At 47.5% G+C, this 19,511-nt stretch overlaps 6 protein-coding genes and 1 non-coding gene across 7 annotated transcripts; 2 read left to right on the top strand and 5 right to left on the bottom strand.

Annotated features, from left to right (window-relative positions):
* Positions 1–863: 863 nt before the first annotated feature.
* BKA55DRAFT_519822 (uncharacterized protein) lies at positions 864–3,660 on the bottom strand (the record flags this gene model as incomplete). Its single annotated transcript, XM_046188368.1, has 7 exons — positions 864–1,287; positions 1,571–1,612; positions 2,282–2,475; positions 2,562–2,701; positions 2,769–3,016; positions 3,070–3,386; positions 3,442–3,660. 7 exons carry the CDS (start codon positions 3,658–3,660, stop codon positions 864–866), a joined length of 1,584 nt encoding a protein of 527 aa, XP_046046112.1.
* A 1,242-nt stretch (positions 3,661–4,902) lies between these two features.
* BKA55DRAFT_650404 (cytochrome P450) lies at positions 4,903–6,515 on the top strand (the record flags this gene model as incomplete). The annotated part of the gene is made up of 3 exons (XM_046197300.1): positions 4,903–5,233; positions 5,293–5,856; positions 5,923–6,515. The coding sequence occupies exons 1-3, from the start codon at positions 4,921–4,923 to the stop codon at positions 6,513–6,515; spliced, it is 1,470 nt and encodes a 489-aa protein (XP_046046111.1). The 5' UTR covers positions 4,903–4,920.
* Positions 6,516–6,531: 16 nt separating this feature from the next.
* On the bottom strand, positions 6,532–8,827 carry BKA55DRAFT_519561 (uncharacterized protein; the record flags this gene model as incomplete). Its single annotated transcript, XM_046188353.1, has 3 exons — positions 6,532–6,968; positions 7,040–7,383; positions 7,443–8,827. 3 exons carry the CDS (start codon positions 8,825–8,827, stop codon positions 6,532–6,534), a joined length of 2,166 nt encoding a protein of 721 aa, XP_046046110.1.
* A 4,940-nt stretch (positions 8,828–13,767) lies between these two features.
* Positions 13,768–14,284, bottom strand: BKA55DRAFT_693849 (uncharacterized protein; the record flags this gene model as incomplete). The annotated part of the gene is made up of 3 exons (XM_046199967.1): positions 13,768–13,875; positions 13,928–14,002; positions 14,054–14,284. The coding sequence occupies 3 exons, from the start codon at positions 14,282–14,284 to the stop codon at positions 13,768–13,770; spliced, it is 414 nt and encodes a 137-aa protein (XP_046046109.1).
* An 884-nt stretch (positions 14,285–15,168) lies between these two features.
* On the bottom strand, positions 15,169–16,510 carry BKA55DRAFT_693848 (uncharacterized protein; the record flags this gene model as incomplete). The annotated part of the gene is made up of 3 exons (XM_046199966.1): positions 15,169–15,513; positions 15,563–15,681; positions 16,351–16,510. 3 exons carry the CDS (start codon positions 16,508–16,510, stop codon positions 15,169–15,171), a joined length of 624 nt encoding a protein of 207 aa, XP_046046108.1.
* A 1,621-nt stretch (positions 16,511–18,131) lies between these two features.
* BKA55DRAFT_678633 (glycosyl hydrolase) lies at positions 18,132–19,122 on the top strand (the record flags this gene model as incomplete). Its single annotated transcript, XM_046198150.1, has 1 exon — positions 18,132–19,122. The coding sequence occupies exon 1, from the start codon at positions 18,155–18,157 to the stop codon at positions 19,118–19,120; it is 966 nt and encodes a 321-aa protein (XP_046046107.1). The 5' UTR covers positions 18,132–18,154.
* A 159-nt stretch (positions 19,123–19,281) lies between these two features.
* Positions 19,282–19,371, bottom strand: BKA55DRAFT_t225. Its single transcript has one exon. It is a non-coding gene; the product is annotated as a tRNA-Arg (tRNA).
* Between the last annotated feature and the right edge of the window lie 140 nt (positions 19,372–19,511).

Genomic DNA, 19,511 nt, shown 5'->3' with positions numbered 1-19,511 from the left:
TCAACAGCAGTCGCGTAAAATACCGCGCCCAACATCCCCCCATCCAATTGCACCACAAACCCACAAATCAACCTTAACACTACCCCATGGCGAACAAGATGCGGAGACATGCTCATCTCCATGTCCAGGGTAATCAGCACAAAAATCTTGGATAACCGACTCCTTCTCGTTTCGACTGTCGGCCCGTTGCCTCAAGCAGATGACTCCAAAAACTCCACCATCTCCAACATGACGGAAAGAAACGGACCTGTATATAGCTTCGCAAGAGGGTACAGTAGCATGGTAGACACGCGATTTGGGTAGAACGAGGATATCACGGGGACGCTATGACCCCCGCGATTCTGGGTAAAGGGCCGAATTCCTCCCCAGAACAAAAACCCCAATTACCCAGTTTTTGTAATGGTAGGGATTATCAGGCAGACGTTTAAGAGAACTCAAAGTGGTGATCAACTTTGTACTCGATTGCCAGGAGAGAAATCGAGTCATGAACTTTGCGGATCCGCGTGAAATTCCTGCTTGGGCTCTGAAGAGTTGGGATTTATACCGCTTTAGGAATTAACGAGTATCCACTTGTAATCAGACCGGAGAAGAGCATTGATTCCTTTTTCCACGGCAGGAGAATGAAACGGTAGCAGAGAGAAAAATTTCAGTCAATAGTGGGGTCCTGTACGTTTCTATGCGACACTGGAAAAATCTTCCGATCCAGGGACTGGCATCTTGAGGTCATCGTGAGTTTGCGCCGCAAGCAGAGCCTCAAGTCTGGGCCTGCTAACCCAACCCACGAAACGAATTTAGCCATCTCATCCCGTCCGCCACCAAAATCTCATCTCTTCAGCCCTACCAGCTGTGCCTTCTTGGCCGAACTAAGCCCTCTTGGCTCTCGCCCTCGTATCCCTCACCCCAACGCCCAGAACAAACGCGATTCTGAGAACAGTGCAAATACCAGTGATGACGATACTAAACCAATCTTCCCAGCGCCAATCTGCAAGCGCCAAATTGCCAGAGATGCGCATGCCAATGTATATAGCCGTGAGCATGGTGAAGTCAGCTGGTAGAATGGCAAGCTGCACAATCTTCCAGATGTTGATGTCGTGCGTGTAGCGTAGTAGCCCGACGAGCAGGATGAGGAATGACGTGCCCATACCGCCGATCTGATAGATGAAACATCGGAAATGGTCGGTCGGTGGGTAATTTACGAAGAAGGCCTGCATGGCGAGATCGTGATCGATAAAGTTGCCATACATCCCGACAAGAGTCAGGATGGGGTCGACCCAGAGGAACCAGAAGCTGTAGACTGGGTGGATTTTATCTGTGATGGCCATTTTGATGATGTTACCGCGATGCGACAAAATGTTACAGAATTAAAGCAATGGTAATGACCGCCCTTTTGAGGTTCTTATAGTTATTGAGAAACATGTCAGCAATGTCAGCGCAGTAAGCTTATCCCCAACCCCGCGTCAGCATCACCAGAAATGACCATCATTGGCTTCCCTCCATTTTGCCAATCTTTTATAATTAGCACTCGAGGGCAGAATAAGCATAATTCGTGCGATGCGGTGATTATCCAAACTTGGCAATTGCTGGAATTTTAAGGGGAGATCGCTGCACGGGACTTCGTAGAATTGGAGAAGATGTTAGATAACGATCTTACAATAACAGAGCTTGGTGTGCATAATGGGCTACGTGTGTTAAGGTAACTCAACCAATCTTGTCAGATGCGACGGGTTTCCATTTCATCATACATGTGTGCACTGGGTTAAAAAAAAAAAAAAAAAAAAAAAAAACCCGATATTTAGCAACACATAATTTCTATCTTCGCATATACATCTATTTATGTATTTCTATGAGCTCTCTGGTTTTGAATCAGCAAATTCATGTGGCGTTACGTTTAGTCAATATGATAACGCTCTTCATATGTATTATCATCAGCCAGTCCCCAGCCAGTCCCTTCGTGGCTGATGAACCAGGCTTCAGGGAGCGTGAGAACTTCTGACCTTACGGTAAGGTGCCAAAAACACCCAGTCTAGGATCTTCTAAATCTATACTAAGTCTATAGTAAATTTACCTAAGTCTTTTTGTCATTTAGGATAGATATCTTAAGTTTTCTTGGCTTCCTAGCCAGCGATGCCAACCTTATTTTGATGGCATAATGGAGATTTCTCCCACGACTACCATCGCTTATGCGTGCCTTGGCGTGATTAAGTAATTCGCTGTTTTGCTGTAAGACCAGTAATAGGTGAGTGGTTCAACTGTCTCCTCGCGCAAAATAATTTTAGGCTACGAGTTATACCTCGATGAGCTAACTCTGACCTCCGTCTTTCGTATAATTCCCTTGCTGCTCGAATTATCATCGTCTGTTTCATGATCTCGAGCTCGCGATGGAACACGTTGGGCCGATGCGTGAAATGTCCCTTTTCGGCCATTGATTGAGTCCAACCTGATGCCCTGACTAGAGCCCTGAAGGATGTTCTCGCTCTGCTATAATTAGTAAGTGCATACAGGTATTGATACGTAAAAGCGGGATAATTCAAGGTGTAACAAGGCAGATTGGGGGGACTCACTTCGCCCGTGTACTGATAGTTTCCCTCGTGAGAGGAGCCGTAGTAGAAGTTGAACAGCTTTCGGAGCGGTGGTAGAGAACATGCGATGATTCCGAGACAGCACTCGACGTTGGAGGTGATACTGACGACGCCGAGATGATCTGGATAAGAACAAGGTCAGCAAGTGTACCCATGGACCAAGAAAAGGCTTAACGTAGCCAAACATACATGCGATCTCATTCGGATATTTCACCACGTCGTAGTACTTCAAATAAGGCATCCGGATACAGGTCGCAATACTAGCTGAAACGCCGAGACCGAGGATAGCAATGACGGATATCTTTCTCCGTCGAGACATTTGTAGTCCTGCTACAATAAAGAACGGAATGATCGCACATGCCCAATCGGTTGCCATCTGAATAGCGGAAACGATGTAGCTCACCGTCTGCAAGCTGATGACCTTTTGACATGTTCCCCTAACGTATTATGTTAGTTGATGGTATATATCACCCGGCGTCAACAAACTCACAAAGCCGGGTTCCACGTCGCATGAAATGGCTTGCAATTGGCAAACACGAATGCTAGAGCCAAAACCGTGACGATGATCATAACCGACATATTGACGCATATGGGAAAGACAACTCGCTTCCGACGATCGAGGCGTATACATGTGAAACCGATGGCGCACTTGATGATTGTCGACGAAGTAAAGTATAAAAGCTCCCAGTAGGTTTGGTACTCGGTGGCGCGAATAAGGTACATCGGATTCGGAATATTCGCATCGTGGGATCCGACTCCATAGCGCGCTGAAAGGAAGGCGAAAACGACGGCGGGTATTAAGAGTATCTTTGCCAAAGTTAGTCAATTCAAACCAGTGAAGTCGACGAATTCGGGAGCTTACAGTCGCAAGAACGGCTAAGTAATCTTCGAACCCGAGAAGTCGTGGCGATACTCCAGATAAACCCGCGCGAACATAGATTCGTAGACAAACGACAATAACACTTGTAATACCGAAGGCGACAGCGAAACCTTGAACAGCTGGTCCAAGATCCTTCGGTGACAGAGGCTCGAGGGCATCAGCGAGAGCTTGGATTTGCTCTCCCGTCATAGAGCCCGCCATCGTCAAATTACGAATACTAAAAGGCACTTGAACTGAACCTCAATCAAGCTATGTATTGAAAGGGGCGGGATCTCTTTATTGCCGTGCATGATGGATCTTCTCAACCCCGGCTACGCAATCGACAGCGGAAGCTACAGGGCCTCGTTGCCATGCCTAGCTAGGTGTCAATTCTTTCATCACTGTTGGTTGTAGACCCCATGTTTAGGTTACTTCTGGATCATGCACATGCGACGTTTTACCCCGTTAGTCCAGATCCGATCTAGCTCGGTTTCCAGCTGTTAGGGGTCTGATAGTGCCAAGATACTCATATCGCTTTTGTTTCGTGTTCCTGGCCCTCGATCGGAGTGATTTATGTGATGGGAGGGTCAAAGAAGCAATTTGTTGGCATTACAATACTACCTTGAAGATGGCGGGACACAATTAGCCGTGGTTCCTTGCCCCAAATCTATACGAGAATGCGAGCCATTATTCAGCCATGTGTCGGCATATCGTGCAAGTTATCACTGATAAAGGCCAGACCGGGAGACAAAGATACAACTGTTCTTGATTGCTTCTTGTCGTTCGTGCTCTTGATAGAGAGAGGTATACTATCTGCATCGCTTGGGGCAATATCGATCTGAAAGCCCATCCATTTCCTGAGGGCAACTTGTCAGAAAGCACAACAGGGCCCCCGGGAAACCTATTGGTCCCCTGCTCCGGGGAAACTATTCTTACCCCAAACCCTGGCCTTGGTCCAATTCTGAACCAGTGATAGCAGCGCAAACCTGGCTTAAAGTTTAAGCTACTGCAGGAGCATGATATGATGTCCAAGGATGAGTCCCCCTAAACGAATAATGACTCGTGCGTAATCAAATTAGTTCCCCTCTCAGACTCTTCTGTAAAGACTTTTTTAAAGACATCTCTTGGTTGGCACAGAGCGAAACTATATATGTAAACTAAGACATTGACAAAAGACAGCAGAACGAGGACTGTCGTTTTAGAAGAAGAGTACAGCTTCCAATGGAAGACATCCTGATGAAAATCCTTCATGTTTCATTTGTGCAGGCCCTGGCATGAGTGCCCACCTTGAGCACAACGTCGCGTAGGAACGGTTTGTCGACCAGGGATGATGCAGAAGCGACCTCCCAGGAACTCGATAATGTTGGTTACTTATCAGTTTCCGACAAGTCAGTGGCCGCCAGTCACCGCCCTCGCATCCAAGTTTCCTTCTTCAATCACTCCTCGGCATTTGACTTTTCTCTCGCTACAACTACCTCAACAATGGGACCTATTCTCGCATTTATAGCCATTCTGGGCTTGTATCTTGTCGGCAATGCAGTTTATTATGTCACGCTGCATCCACTAGCGAACATCCCCGGCCCCAAGATCTGCGGGATCACCCGTATTCCTTACTGGTTGGCTTCGCTCAAGGGCGAGGATGTGAAGTGGATGAAGAGATTGCACGACCGATATGGACCTGTTGTTCGCTTTGGGCCGACGGATGTGAGCTACACGGCTAGCGAGGCTTGGATTGATATCCATGGACCTAAAGTGACGGAGAAGGCACAGGAGTTCTCTGTGCAGCCTGTAAACGGTGAGAATTGAACATGCATCCCTTTGTGATTGTAGCTATGCTCATATGATTCTTGTTAGGCGTTCCAAGTATGCTTACTACCAATACTGAGAACCATACTCGCGTGCGACGGCTCTTTTCTCCAGCATTCTCAGAGCGCGCCCTGAAACAACAAGAACCCCTGTTCAAGAAATACACAGATCTTCTCATGTACAAAATCTCCGAGGTTGGAAATGACGGCGCCAAACCAATCGAGATGACGCAACTGCTCAACTTCACAACCTTTGACGTGATGGCCGAGTTATGCTTCGGACATCCTCTTAACCTCCTAGCACAGAACGAATATAGCCCTTGGGTGAGGTCCATCTTCGAATCACTCAAGATGTTACCGATTGCGTCTATGATCAACTACTACCCCATTCTGAACGCCATATTTACTCGCTTTGAACCAAAGTCAGTGACAGACCAGCGTGTCACGCACTGCAAGCACTCAGAAGATCGTGTAAACCACCGTTTGGAGAATGGTTCTGATCAGCCTGATGTTTGGAACTTGGTCATGTCGGCAAAGGAGGGCAAGGGACTTACGCTTAAGGAAATGCATTCTAATGCGGAACTTTTCATGCTTGCTGGATCTGAGACGACGGGTATGTATTTGAATCCACCATCTTGTGAACATCCGCCAAGGTGACTGACATGATGAAACTTTCTAGCTACACTACTGAGCGGTTGCATTTACAACCTGCTTACCTGCCCCGAGAAGATGAAGACACTCCTTGAAGAGATTCGCGGCAAATTCACGAGTACTGACAACCTTACGTTCGAACGTCTTGCCGAACTAAAGTACATGAATGCTTGCTTGAAGGAAGCCCTTCGTGTCTACCCCCCAGTCCCCATTGGAAGTCCACGAGTCGTTCTACCAGGTGGCCAGCAAATCCTGGGAAAGTATATACCACCAGAGACGCGTGTATCAGTCCACCATTACTCCACATACCACTCTGAATCAAACTTCAAGGACGCTGATACTTTCGTGCCGGAGAGATGGCTCAAGACGGACTCAAAGTATGCTGGAGACATGTGGGAAGCTCACCAACCTTTTGGATTTGGACCTCGGAACTGTCTTGGGCAGAATATGGCTATGCATGAGATGAGGCTCATATTGGCGACATTGCTATTCAAGTATGATCTTGAATTGTGTGAGGAGAGTAGGAATTGGGCGGAACAGAAGTCATTTGCGCTGTGGATCAAAACTCCGTTGATGATCCGGGCGAAACCTGTTGCTACACATACCAGGTTAAATATCTAGGCATCTAGAATAACAATCAACAATCATAGAATCTGCCACTGTAGTGTTTTCGCTCAATGGGCTCTATGATTTCCTGCTCCTCCACGCCAAACGCCAAATGGCCGATCTCACCGTCTGCATTTGTCGGAACATCTCCCCATCTCAATTTCATAGTCGCCATCAAATCCAATGGGTCTCCTCCGCGTTCCGATATCTCCAAGGGATGAACAGTGACCGTGCCAACCTTTCGTGTAGCATGACTCGAACTGATGGGGATGCAGTGGCACGCAGCCGAAATGACCTTGGAGTTGCTGCCTCCCAAAACCATCTGGCCTGGCAAATGGAACCTTGCCAGAATCATAGGACTCAGCGCGATGAAAACTGATATTGAGAAACCGATTAAAATGGCCACGGACGAGAATTGGAGACCGCGATCAACTTCCAGGATTTCATAAGGCATGATGGGGTTATAGACTAAGGAAAGTTGTCAGTAGACCGCTCCAAAAGCGTAAGGTCATTTTCCTGACGCAGTATAAATCACTTACATTCGTAATTACTTAAATAAAAGCAATTGGAGTACACCCAGTGCAGTATACTACTAACGGCGAGAAGTGGAATGGACCAGCGGTACGGGAGTTGCAGTCGATAGGTTGATCGTTGGCCACCCCTGGGGTTTGTCACTCTCAAAGCCTTGAAGCCAATCCCATAGCTAGCCCATTCAAGCTCGGCAAGCATTCGAGTTATCAGCCCATTCAATGCCATGTAGCATATAGATAGTAGGAGTTGAGGCGTGTTCGATATCATGGTAAGGCCAAGGAGTGATGCTGACTGCAGCCCAGAATCGTTGACGTCGGCGTTTTTCTGATGATGTGCGAATCGTGACTCTCCCCTGTACATCGACATGTTAGTCTTTTCAAGTCATAATTGAAGGATTGAGTGAAGACTTACAAAGACTGCGTCTGCAGTGCAGGTAAAAGGAGGAGTCCACCGAGAAGTAGTAGACTTCCGATAAGCATATAAGAGAGAATCCAAATACCTGGATTTACTGCATTGCCAGCTAAGACCTTTTGTTCCTTCCTCCAGAGTCGCGGACTGCTGAGTACCCTCTCTATATCAAGTTTCGTATCCAGGTCTCCAGCATCGAGTGTACACATTCCTTTTGTGCAAGTATCTGGCTTAGCGATGAAAGAGGAAATAGCGTCCCCAACAGTCATGAGAGGCTCTTCAGTACTCCAAGACCTAACCTTCAATGTATAAGCACATAAAAGACACTTGGAGATACACATGATGCAGACAATAAGAAGAAGGGGGTTCGCGATGCTCAGTCGACAGGGAGCATGGTAACTTTCAGAAAGGCAGTAGTCAACCTTCATCGTTTGAAATGCGGACTCGTACTTCGTTTCGTTCATGTATATGACTCCAGTGGCTGGATCGAGTTGCATATCAGAAGCTGGTACCGTATTGTTATTCGTAGAATTTGTGATGAGTGCCCGGGAATCTCTGAGCCGATGATAAGGTCTTGCAAACCAAAGTGAATTTAGTGCATCTTGATCGTCCCAGCCGTAAAGCCCTTTGCCTACATTGGCTCGAGTCCACTGAGAGCTAGGAGTGTTGTTCTGATTGCTCATGACCATAACAACATGCCGATGATATGGCATCGGTGCTTCAGGATCATTGTAGCGTTGTATACAGTCTTGAAATCCTAAGCGTTCCCAGGACTGTTCATCCAGGGAACTCCTGATACTCTTGACAGTCCTGTTGAATGGTTCCACGCTGTCTAGAGCGACAAGGAAGTTGGATGACCCAGTCACCGGCGGAACAGTAAATCTTGCAGCATCGAGAAAAGTCTCCGAAGCCATGACGACTACAAAGCCGTTCGTAGCCTTGGATTCAAGAACACAACCGTTGAAGACTAAATGGAGAGGGATGCTGGTAAGTGAGAAGAGCGCCCAAAGCAATACCCGGCGTTTCGAAAGGAAGCGAAAGTTATGAATAGAATGGACACCGATTTCGACCCAACGCTTTGAAGCATGAGCGCGATCGACATCCTGCCTGGTTGGAGCAACGAGGACTTGCATGAAGAAATTAGATGAGCCTAGAACGCCTGTTCCAATAACGTTGATGGCGAGATGGATCCATAGATTAGCACGTGAGGTTTTATCGCATGAACCGCTTAAGATGGCTGTTTCTCCAAATAGCGATGCACCGCCATCTTTGATGACATGCAGAGATATGATGAGTGCTGTAATAAGGAAGATCGTGAGGATTGAAGCGAGTATGGCAAGGTAAAGGGCAGTCTTTCTCCAGCCAGAGAGCTTGTTGATGGCATCCATGGAGTTTCAGATGTGAGGACATGTCGATTGCAGAAAATTCACAAAGGGAGAAACAAAGGAAAAAAGAACATCTCTCAAAAGCCATCTATGATTTGGCATCTCAAGATCCGGATTTTGGTGGCGTTCCAGCTGAGCTCTAGTCTGCCAGCCTCAGAGCCGTGACCCAATAGTGAAGACAGATTTTCGCCATCCAACTCAGAGCATCCAATTACAGGGAGGAATTTCTGAATCACTTATAAATGCCAAGTTTGCAAGGCAGACTTGAACGACAAAACACCAACATACACCCAGATCACTGGTTTTACCCCGCTGCTTACACAGTTTACTTTCCTGTTGACGGGTGCGATGGCGAGTGCGCCTTGAAATATCAATGAAGCAGCTTTTACTATAGATAAGGCTGGATATGGACTTTGAATAAAGTTTAAGTGCAAATTTGAACACGAGCGGCCAAATGATAGAGGCCTTCTGACTCATGGTCTGAATGCGCTCCATTGATATCCTCGACCAGAGGTACGGTACCAAGGCCAATTGTCTTCGCACTCTCCAGGTCGAGGAATCCGGAGATTCACCTTGTGTATGGTATTGCCGTGCTGATATGGGACGACGCCGGCAGGACTGAGAGCCGACGGGATGATTCTAATAGCGAAGTTGATAAAGAGTTTATGGCCCTTCCATGGACTGGCGATAAGTGACAAGGAGCTCGAAAGTACTAGAATGGAGAATTTGATTAGGGATGAAAGGCCTTGAGTTCCAAACCGTTGAGTCAAGAGATCATCGGACTATTGCCTGAGCGGGCAAGCCTTTGAAGGAGATGGAGGAATCATCAGATATCAATGTTCGCCAGAAAACAATCTGCATCCAAGAACTCCACGTTTCTATCTACTGACACTTTCGGATGCAAGATAACAGCTGAATAATTCCGCACTACCGTTGGCGCTATCGACTCGTTAGTCGGCGACTCGGATCCAGACTCTCGGGAAAGCTGTCACCATGGCGCTAGTGACTCAACTTGAGATTAAGGAACGGGGAAAAATTCCTGATATGCTTGGTCGGCACTAGAACTTGGAAGCAGAACATGTTTAGCGGTGACGCTCCATCCCGTGAATTGGATCATGATGCTCTGTGTCGTGAACAAGGGTAGAATACGTCGTCGAGATAGTCGAACTGCCGATAGTTTTTAATGACCATTCTCAAGTCTCAATGGAACAGACAAACCTGTCCTGGTGATAACCATTGACTAAGATGTTCGACCTACACGGTGCATTAGGAATGACCTTCTCCAACCTCAATGCTTATCCCATCATCAAACGATCGTGATGCTGACATTGACGTCAAATCTCAGGGTCCACCATCTAACATCAATCCAGGCACCAAAACACTAAACATCAATAGCCCAACTACCGGACCCAAGAGGCGCAGGCTGAACGTCTCAACGCGGATAACGCCACACTACACTATCGAAAGCCCTCGGCATCACCAATTCCGCAATAGGGGTCTAAACACCTACAATACAAAACACAATTCCTCATCTCACTTTTGTAAACTTTCCTTTGAAGCTTCAACCGTCCAACTCGGTCTGTCACTCATTCGTTATCGCTTTGGTTTACCCCTACGCTCATTATGCGCTCCTTCATCGCCGTCGCGGCTCTAGCCATTTCTGGCGCCGTCGCTGGTCCTTGTAAGCCTCGAACCACAGAGACTTCTGCATCTGTCGCTTCCGAGACTTCGTCTGCTGCTGTTGAGGCTACGACTCTTCCTGCACCTGCGGCCAATTCTATTATCACCAACACTTGCAATGGCGGTGGTCTGACAAGCCTTGATCCTTTCGTCGTTGATGGTCATGTCGTTCTCAACACTGAAGATGGTTATAATCCCGGTGGTGGAAGTACGGATAAGAGCTGTGCGCAGCTCAGTGCCCAGGCGTCCCCCGGCGGTCGAAAGCGTCAGAGTCTTGGAGACATTGCTGCGCTGAAGCAATTGCTCACTGGACTCAATGTTCGTACTCAGTACACCATTCAGTTCTTTTACCTGGCCTTCACTCCTCCCCGCGAAACAACCTCTTGTGTTCTTGAAGCTTTCATTGGATCTCAGAAGTTCTTCACCACTGGTATTTTCTCCAACGGTGCTAGTATTAGCTACAACGAAGTCTTGGTCTCTACATCTGCCCCTGCTACACAGGGTTTCTTGAACATTCAAACTACTTGCTCTTCTGGGGGTTCTGCTACGGTCCTTGTTGATTCTATCTTTATCTCTAACCAGGTTACTCCTGAGAACATTGGTGACTTTAGACTCGACTTTGGAGGCGGTGAGATCCGTGAGCCTGTTAACAGCCCTGCTACCACCCAGTCTGCTCCAACTACTCAGCGTGGCCCTGCTACTCAGACTCTTCCTGCAACCCAGGATGGACCTGCTACTCAGAACGGTCCTTCTACTGCCACCGATGCTCCTAACCAAGGTACTACCAGTGCCAATAACAACGCAAACACTGCTCAGCCTACCACTGTTCCCCAGAATGGTGCTACCACTGCCCCTCATAACCAAGGCACCGAATCTACTCGAGGTACCGTCGCCCCTACCGAGACTGGTATCAACGATGCCACAACTGCTGGTGGTGAGCCGAGCCAGTCAACATCCACTGCTCAGAACAATCAGCAGACCACTGGCACTATCCAGGCTAATGCCCAGTCAACTTCCGCCCCTGTCAACCCTGGCTTCCAGACCACCACCTCTGCTAACGGTGATGCCTCAACCGATGGCAACTTTGCTTCCACCACTACTCGTCCTGATATCCAGCCGGCCACTCCTACTCCCGTCGGCTTCCAGACCACCACTGCCTTCAACCCTGATTCTACCATCGGACCCATCAACAACGCCGAGCCTCCTCAAGATAACTGCGTCAGCACAAACTTGATCCCCAACGGTGACTTCGAGTCCGGTACCAGTGGCTGGCAGATCTCCGGGAACGCCGGCATCACCTACAACGGCCAGTTCGGTCCTCAAGCCCGTGCCAACAGCGGCAACCTCGCCATGTAGGTCCTCCCCCGATCCCCTTTCTATTACAAAACTAACTCCTCCCAGGGCTCTCCAATGGCCTCAAAAAGACGGTGTCAAAGCCGGTTTCAAGCGCACCATCACTGGTCTCATGCCCGGCCAGCAATACTATCTCGGCTACGGCCACCACACGGGCAACGGCGCCCATCTTCCCTACTACGAGTGTGACATCCTCGTCAAGTTCGACGGTGTCAACTTTGATGACTTTGATCCTTTCTTCGACCCTAATGCTTGGTGGCAGTACCGCAACCGCATGAACTTTGTCACGCCTACGCATTCTACAGTTGAACTTTCGTTTGTTCTTACTTGCAAGAACAACCCTGCTCCTTTTACTCTTCTTATGGATGATGTTTTCCTTTCTGCTTGTCAGAAATAGATGGTGCTTTGGAGGACGAGTTTGTTCATAGAGTAGACTTAATAGAGCCTTGATGATCTTCAATTCCGGGCATACGATTTGTATGCATCTGTACTGTATGATGATAATTGATGTATTCACTTCAGTCTTTGGTTACTTTTGTGTCCATTCCACTTCCACGCCAAGCTTCTTGAAGTGTTCTACCAACGTAGAAATGTCTTCTGTCTCAATTGTAATTGAGACAAGTTCGACTTTGTGAACCCGGTCCCGAATCAATTTCCATCTCGCATTCCCTTTACCATGAATCCTTTCAAGATCACGGGTCAGCGTTTCGAGCTCAAAGTGCTTCGGCTCTCCGACAATCCTCACAAGTCCCGGTTCTTCAGGTGCAGACATTATGGTAATTGATGTATGATAGTGTTGATTGGTGTTACTGCAAGCTCTTTGTGGCAGAGCTAGGAGTGTTATAAGTTCAATTGAGTCGCCTCATGAACAGCGCATGGCTGTTGTTTAAACACTTGAGCAGTGTTTATCAGGAACGGTGATTGCCTGTTACATCTTTAGGACCTGTGACACCTGAAATCGCCTTCAGACTTGATTCACGTCAGAAATTGAGTCATGATTGAACCCGAAACTGTGGACGTTTTTCGACAACAGAAACTTCACAATTGTGCTTTTGGAAGCCGACTTTTAGAACTCCCTCAGCACATCAAACTTTGCATCCGAGAATTTCTACACTTTCTCATAATAGCTTTGGGCGAGACGAACGCTTTCATATTCATATAAAAGTTTAATCTAGCTCCTTGGCTACGAACTCAGGCCACGTAGACGTCACCCCCAAATCTCCAAGCATTTCTCTCAAGCCAACCAGATCAACAGTTTCTGATGTAAATATGAGTAAGTCATCAACCCTGTGCCATTCTGCCTTGCCCTCCCCATAGATTATTTCCAAGGCAACGTCGAGGTAGTCAAGGCTGAAGATCTCAATCTTTGGTAAAAGATATGAATATCCGATGCAAGTGGTCATTGTGATAGCAAGTTATCTTGGTGATGATCTTTTAAGCGGTGTTTGGTGTTTGATGTTGATGGTTGGTCTTGTGCGACCTCAGAAGATTGGGTTGCTAGAGGGTGTTTTATTCTTTCGGGCGCTGCTTGCCGAATTGTGAATCGCTTCCTTGGAGCCTCGAGCTATGGATGTGAGAAGACTGGTGTAAAGTGAACGTGTGTAACAGTCTCGCTATTCGCTGCCGGGTCTGTCTCGTGGCGCGTCACGTCCCATATTGGCATAGATGTTATGGCGACATTTGTCGCGAGTCAATGTCTTTCGTTGCTGCGATGAAATGCTCAACTGCTGTCACAAAGCAGCTCTTACATCCTTTCACGGATCAAATCATCGTCAATCAGTCTATCCAATGAACATTAATAATGTCACTAAATGAAGCGGTCATTGATAGCGCGAAATAAACTCTATTATCGTCTATTTATCATACTAGACGTTTGTCGTACACTCTTTTCCATTAACCTTCTCAACATCCTACAAGCGGGACTTGGTGTCCTCCTCACGACCCTTCAGATTGGGGTGAGGCGCACGAACAGGTCGAGTAACAGCGTAGAAGGCAAAGCCCTGAGACTGAGTAGAGAACTGCGACATGTAAGTATCTGCCAACAAGGAGGGGAGGCGAATGGATACTGACCTTGACCTTGGAGCCAACATGGAAGAAAGCAAAGTCACCGGGAACAAGGTGGTGAGTGATACCAGTAGCCTCATCCTACAAATCATCAGTATCATCATCAACGATAAGCCGTATGAGGGAACATACCAAAACGTCGATCTGACCACTCAAGACATACTTGCTCTCCTCAAAGTCATAATGCGCAGGACGAGCAGGACCAGCCTCGATCTTGTAGAAGCCCGATGTGATGTGAGCGGGGGCATCGGTCTTTGTGCGGATGGTGTGAAAGTCAGCGACTGTGGCGTTCTCGCCTTGGGGCAGAGGGATGAATTCGTGGCCGGCGCCCTTGATGACGGTAAGAGGGACGAGTTTAGACATTTTGACGGTTTAGTGAAGTATGGAGAGTCTAGAAGGAAAAGGGGAGATATGAAAAGATAGGGACGGGGTTTTATACCTTGAGAGTTCAACGTGTAAGACACTTCGGTAACTGCCCCGATGCTTGGGTTCATTTGTGGGGAACGGATGTACTCCCGGTCTCCACTTCGGCGCGGAGGTGAAGTTGATGTCAACTTGAAGCTGGAATTGTTCTTCCATTTCTGTTAAGGTATTGCGGATAAACGACGGAAACATATAATTTATGTGATATCTTCGGTATATCTATTTAGAAATATTTGTTAATTATTCTCTTCATGCTCCTTTGTTGACATCGAATGCCGGCCGAATTAGCTCTCCGGGTCTGGGGTTAGCGTAGCCGCCCGGACGAGAGTCGGCATGTCTCCTCCACGTGATCGGAAAACTGCCATTACTGCCGGGAGGAGCTGAGCCTATCAATCACAGCAAAATCGGTTCATCTTATGAATGTCTTGAGCGGAGTATCCTACTCATCAAGTCCATTCTGGTTTCAGTGGCTGATGAGGCTCCGTTCAACACTACAAGTCGTTGATCAAGTTCGCTCAAGAGGCTCAAGCATAGTTGCAGCGCTGGAGACCTGCAGTTTTGTGGCCTCACCGACAGCAAATCCAATGGAAGGAATGAGAGCGTGAGTCTTTCTGATGGCAGGATAATCCCAGAATCTTTGTTTTCTACGTGCTCCAGTCAGAAACATCAGTGATTTCCCCGACAGTTACTGGTGCCAGCTGCCTGGGTCAACTACCTCAGGCGGAACAACGTCGGAACGAGATCTCGTACGAGCAATTATAAGTCTACCGACACTCTCATAACTGAGACACCACCAAAGCTCCTGTTGGACTGATAAATTTATCTCAATAGTGGCCCCGACCCTGATACTCCTTCTCCAAATCACCAAGAAACCCCTCCACCTTGTTCCCACTTACAGTAAGCTCTTCAGTGTCGAGCAAAATCCACATCATGCGTCCTGGCATGGTCTCATTCCCCGCGATGTTCTTCCACTTATGTGCAGTAGCCCTTTGGACGCACACACCTCCTTGACGCATGATACGCCTCTCCCCAGAGTCGAGAGTCAGTTCAAAGACTCCCTCGATGACGATCCCATAGTCAATAGTCAGGGCCCGATGAAATGGTGACTCCACGCCAGGGCCAAAGTCAATCATACGGGCAATGGATCCATTTCGGTAGTGGAAGGGAGGCTATGGGATGCATCAGTGAGGAGGCCTGTAACAGTTTTGAGTTGCTTACCTCCTCCTGCCTGGCTTTCACGACATCAACGTCTTCATTGAGATTGACGGGGGTTTCTCGAGTGGAGTAGATTATATTAGCTGCATCAATAGAATGCAAGGCTGACCCGAGATGCTCCACTAGTAATGACTTTTAACAAGGACAATATATGTCTTATAATTTCTGAGTTCGAGCACGATGCTGTGCATATAGCCTGTTACTCATTATACTGCTTAGTTGTCTGTTCACACTTTGTGTATGCCTTGGAGTGAGATCTTAGTAGATGGTACAGCTCACATACTCTACTTGATGTATCCTGGTTTAACACAACGTTGCCGATGATGAACGAAACTTCTCAGGACTTGGAGGCTTATCGATCGAGCTTGACACACCCTCGCTTTTTATCATAACTCCATATTACATCAAGACTTCTTGCCACAATCGCCGCGCCGTTCATTCTGTTTCTCTGATCTGAATCTACCTCACCTACCCCGTTCGCCTTATATTTCTTCTTCATCCACCTAACATGTCTTGAGATAGGCAGCAGTGAATCAACATGACAACTTCTAATCGATGCACCGAGTTTCCTGCCCCATGCCTTCAAAACCCGTTCCGCTACGTTACTGGCCATGATAGTAATGGTGAGCCAACATTCTTGCTAGTAAGGGCCATCTTTCTGATCAGAACTGTCAAAGTGCCCAACTAAGATGCTTCAAGACAGATCACGGTGATCATCGCGATATTATGCTAGACGGTGCTGGCGCTCAAAGCATCATGTACAGCAGCAACTGCAATTCAGTGGAACTTACAGGGGATGTCGACCTGGAATTTGCAAGATTGAACAGAGTTAGTCTCCACGATCTCGCATTGCTTGATGTCGCTAACTACAATCAGCCTTCTCTCCAGATCCCAAAAGGATGTGTCGTTCGCATGATAGACTTCGCACCCAGCGCTGAGTCCAATTTGCATCGTGCATTGACACTCGGGATTGTAACTGTCTGTGAGGGCGAAGTTGAGCTGAGTTTAAGTGAAGATAGAACAGGCAACCGGGTCCTTCGTCCCGGGGATGTTTGCAGCAAGCGTGGTGCTATGCATCGCTGGAGGAACAATCCAAGGAGAAGCCGGCTCGCATGCTCTTTGTTATGTTGGATGTTGAAACTATTTTTGTTAATCATAAAGCGCTGGAGTTTGATATGGGTCATCTTATGAAGGAGTATGCTGACTATAGGGAGGGCGAAGGCGGGCACACCTATTGTCTCAGCGGCAGAATGGTTCAAGAGCATTCCCTCGACTCTGTCAGCAGTGTTTGCTTCCATCGCAGATTCTAGTACCTTGCGCATCGCCATTATGCAGCTGATCAAGACGCGCTTTTCTAACCTGAAACTAATGCCTATAGATCAGATCAGCGAGGATAAGCCGTTATCTAGCTTTGGTGTTGATAGCATGATTGCGTCAGAGTTTCGCGCTTGGTTTTGGGCAGTTTTATGAATAGACATACCGTTTTAGACATCGTGAGCACCAAGACGTCTTTGGGTATTTTGGCAGAGTTGTAGAAGGAAAGCTTTAGCTAGAAGAGACATGTAATATATCATTTTAAGAATAGAAATGATGTATTCTTCAGCCTAAAACCATGATGCTCACTAGAACTACTAGGTTGATACTGTCTATTTTACCATCATAGCAGCCTCCAAAGGTGTGTATCCATCATTGACTCCGTCTATGATTGTCCCGAATGGATTCACCGCTTGAGCTCACGCATTGTCTTCAAGTTGGTGGACCTCCAAGGACCCAGTTAGAGGTGCTGACAAGCTGTTCGTAGCTAATTTGAAGTGATAGTAAGCATAGTTTTACGGAATTCTCACTAAAATTATTATCTTTGGCTCGTTTAATGATCATGAACTAGGTTAGTTTCTGGCCTGCACTACACTGTGTGACTGGGTGATTAGATGATGGCTGGTGACAGGGTTTGAATTGTTAGCGTGAGTGCTTGGGGTATCCTGTTGGTTTGATCGGTTGCCAGACAGGCTAAAATCATCAGGGAATGCGAAAACTAATCGCAGAATAATCCGCAACACAAAAGGCCACATTGAAGTCGCCATACGTAGCTAGTCTTTCGTTCATTCATCCTTCGAAATCACCAAAGAGATCTGGAGACAAACCGAGTGCGCCTGCCGATGCTACTTGTCATTTACCAAAGCGTTGCAGCGCCAACAAACATGCCACAAGTCGAGACAAAATTTATGCGGCCAATAAACAAGTAGGTATAAACCCATTCGCATGAAGGAAACGCGAAACCCAACAATTACCCCGAATTATCATTCGCTTGTCGTTGGGAGATATCCACCACGATGGTATGCTATGCTTATTCTGCAGCTATGCGCAGCAATTTCCCCGAAAAGGAAGCTGTACCTTGCTTATTTTAAAATTAGAAATCTGATATGATCGACAGCTGACGGCATAGCCGACTGACGCATGAGAGGCTATGGAAACAAGGTAAGCAGTGCCGATCGAGGGCTGTGCCGAGACGGTCTCGGGTATAAAAGCACGGGTATGAAACTAACTAAATTCAAAGCCTCTCGACAGGTTTCAAAGTAGTTCAATACCAACTCCATCATGATCACTCAAGGCCTTATCTGGCCTGTCCTCGGCCTTCTTCTCAACACTGCCACGGCCGGCACCATTCGCCAATCACCACTCAAACTCACCGTGAAACACGAGGGTACTCTCAGTCCTGCCATAAACGCCAACTTTCCAGACCCATCCATCATCCAAATCGAAGATGGATCATGGGTAGCTGTCGCAACCAACGGCGGTCCGCCAGACAACTATCGAAAACTCCAGGTCGCCACAGCCAAAGACCTGCTCGGAGAATGGACCCTGCAACAAGAAGATGCGCTTCCCGATAAGGGCTGGACAACAGGCGAAAATACATGGGCACCCGATATTCGACGCGTCGATAGCGGAGAGTACATCGTTTACCTGAGTCCTGAGATAGAAGCCGGTAGACATTGCATTGGTGTCGCGCGCTCAAAGAACGCTACGGGCCCTTATAAATATGATGAGAAACCTCTTGTCTGCGGCCCAGATAACCTCAAAGGCGCCATTGACGCCAGCGGCTTCAAAGATCCTGACAGCGGGAAAAACTATCTCATTTATAAAATCGAAGGCGATGCATCAGGCCCAACGGGCGGTACACCAATAATGCTCCAAGAAATCGAAGGCGATGGCGTCACTTTCATTGGAGAAGCCGTCAAGATCTTTGACCGCATTGGCAGTGAAGACGGCGTCTTAGTCGAAGCGCCAAACATCGTGCGCCTTGGCAACGGGAAATATGTCTTGTTCTTCAGCAGTCACGATTTTCGCGATCCGTTGTATAATGTCAAATACGCTTATGCGGATAAACTGTCGGGTCCTTATACACGTGCGGAAGAGCCTTTGATTGCGGCGCCGGATTTCGGACTTGATGCGCCTGGTGGTGCGACGAGTAATAACGCGGGAGATACGTTGGTTTTCCATGGATGGTGTCCTGATGATAAGAATATTCGGTGTATGTATAGTGTTGAGTATGAGTATGAGTGAGGGAATGAGACGTTGATTGATTTGTCTATTGAGTCCATAACCGGTTATCCGCCAAATAAAGTTTTGCCTTCAACTGCCCATACTTAATGCACATATGGGCCAGCAAAAAGACTATCTTCACAAGCCAATTGACATGCAAAAGATATAATCCAGCAAATTATCGACCACGCCAGGATTCGAACCTGGAATCTCTAGAGAATTCGGGAGCTGGAAACCGAAATCTAGCGCCTTAGCCATTAGGCCACGCGGCCGGAACCGTTGATGATTGGCTCGCTTCTGGCAGAGCTCAAGTTCTCAGCACGTCCTTGCGCGCGAGACGAGGAATAGGGTAGCTGAACTCGACGTGATAAGAGTCGGGTTTATAACTAATCTCGTCTGATCGTAACACGAG

Source organism: Fusarium redolens (genome assembly GCF_020744475.1).
Source record: "Fusarium redolens strain MPI-CAGE-AT-0023 chromosome Unknown BKA55scaffold_14, whole genome shotgun sequence".
Classification (NCBI taxonomy): domain Eukaryota; kingdom Fungi; phylum Ascomycota; class Sordariomycetes; order Hypocreales; family Nectriaceae; genus Fusarium; species Fusarium redolens.
This window is presented reverse-complemented; position numbering and strand designations above follow the sequence as displayed.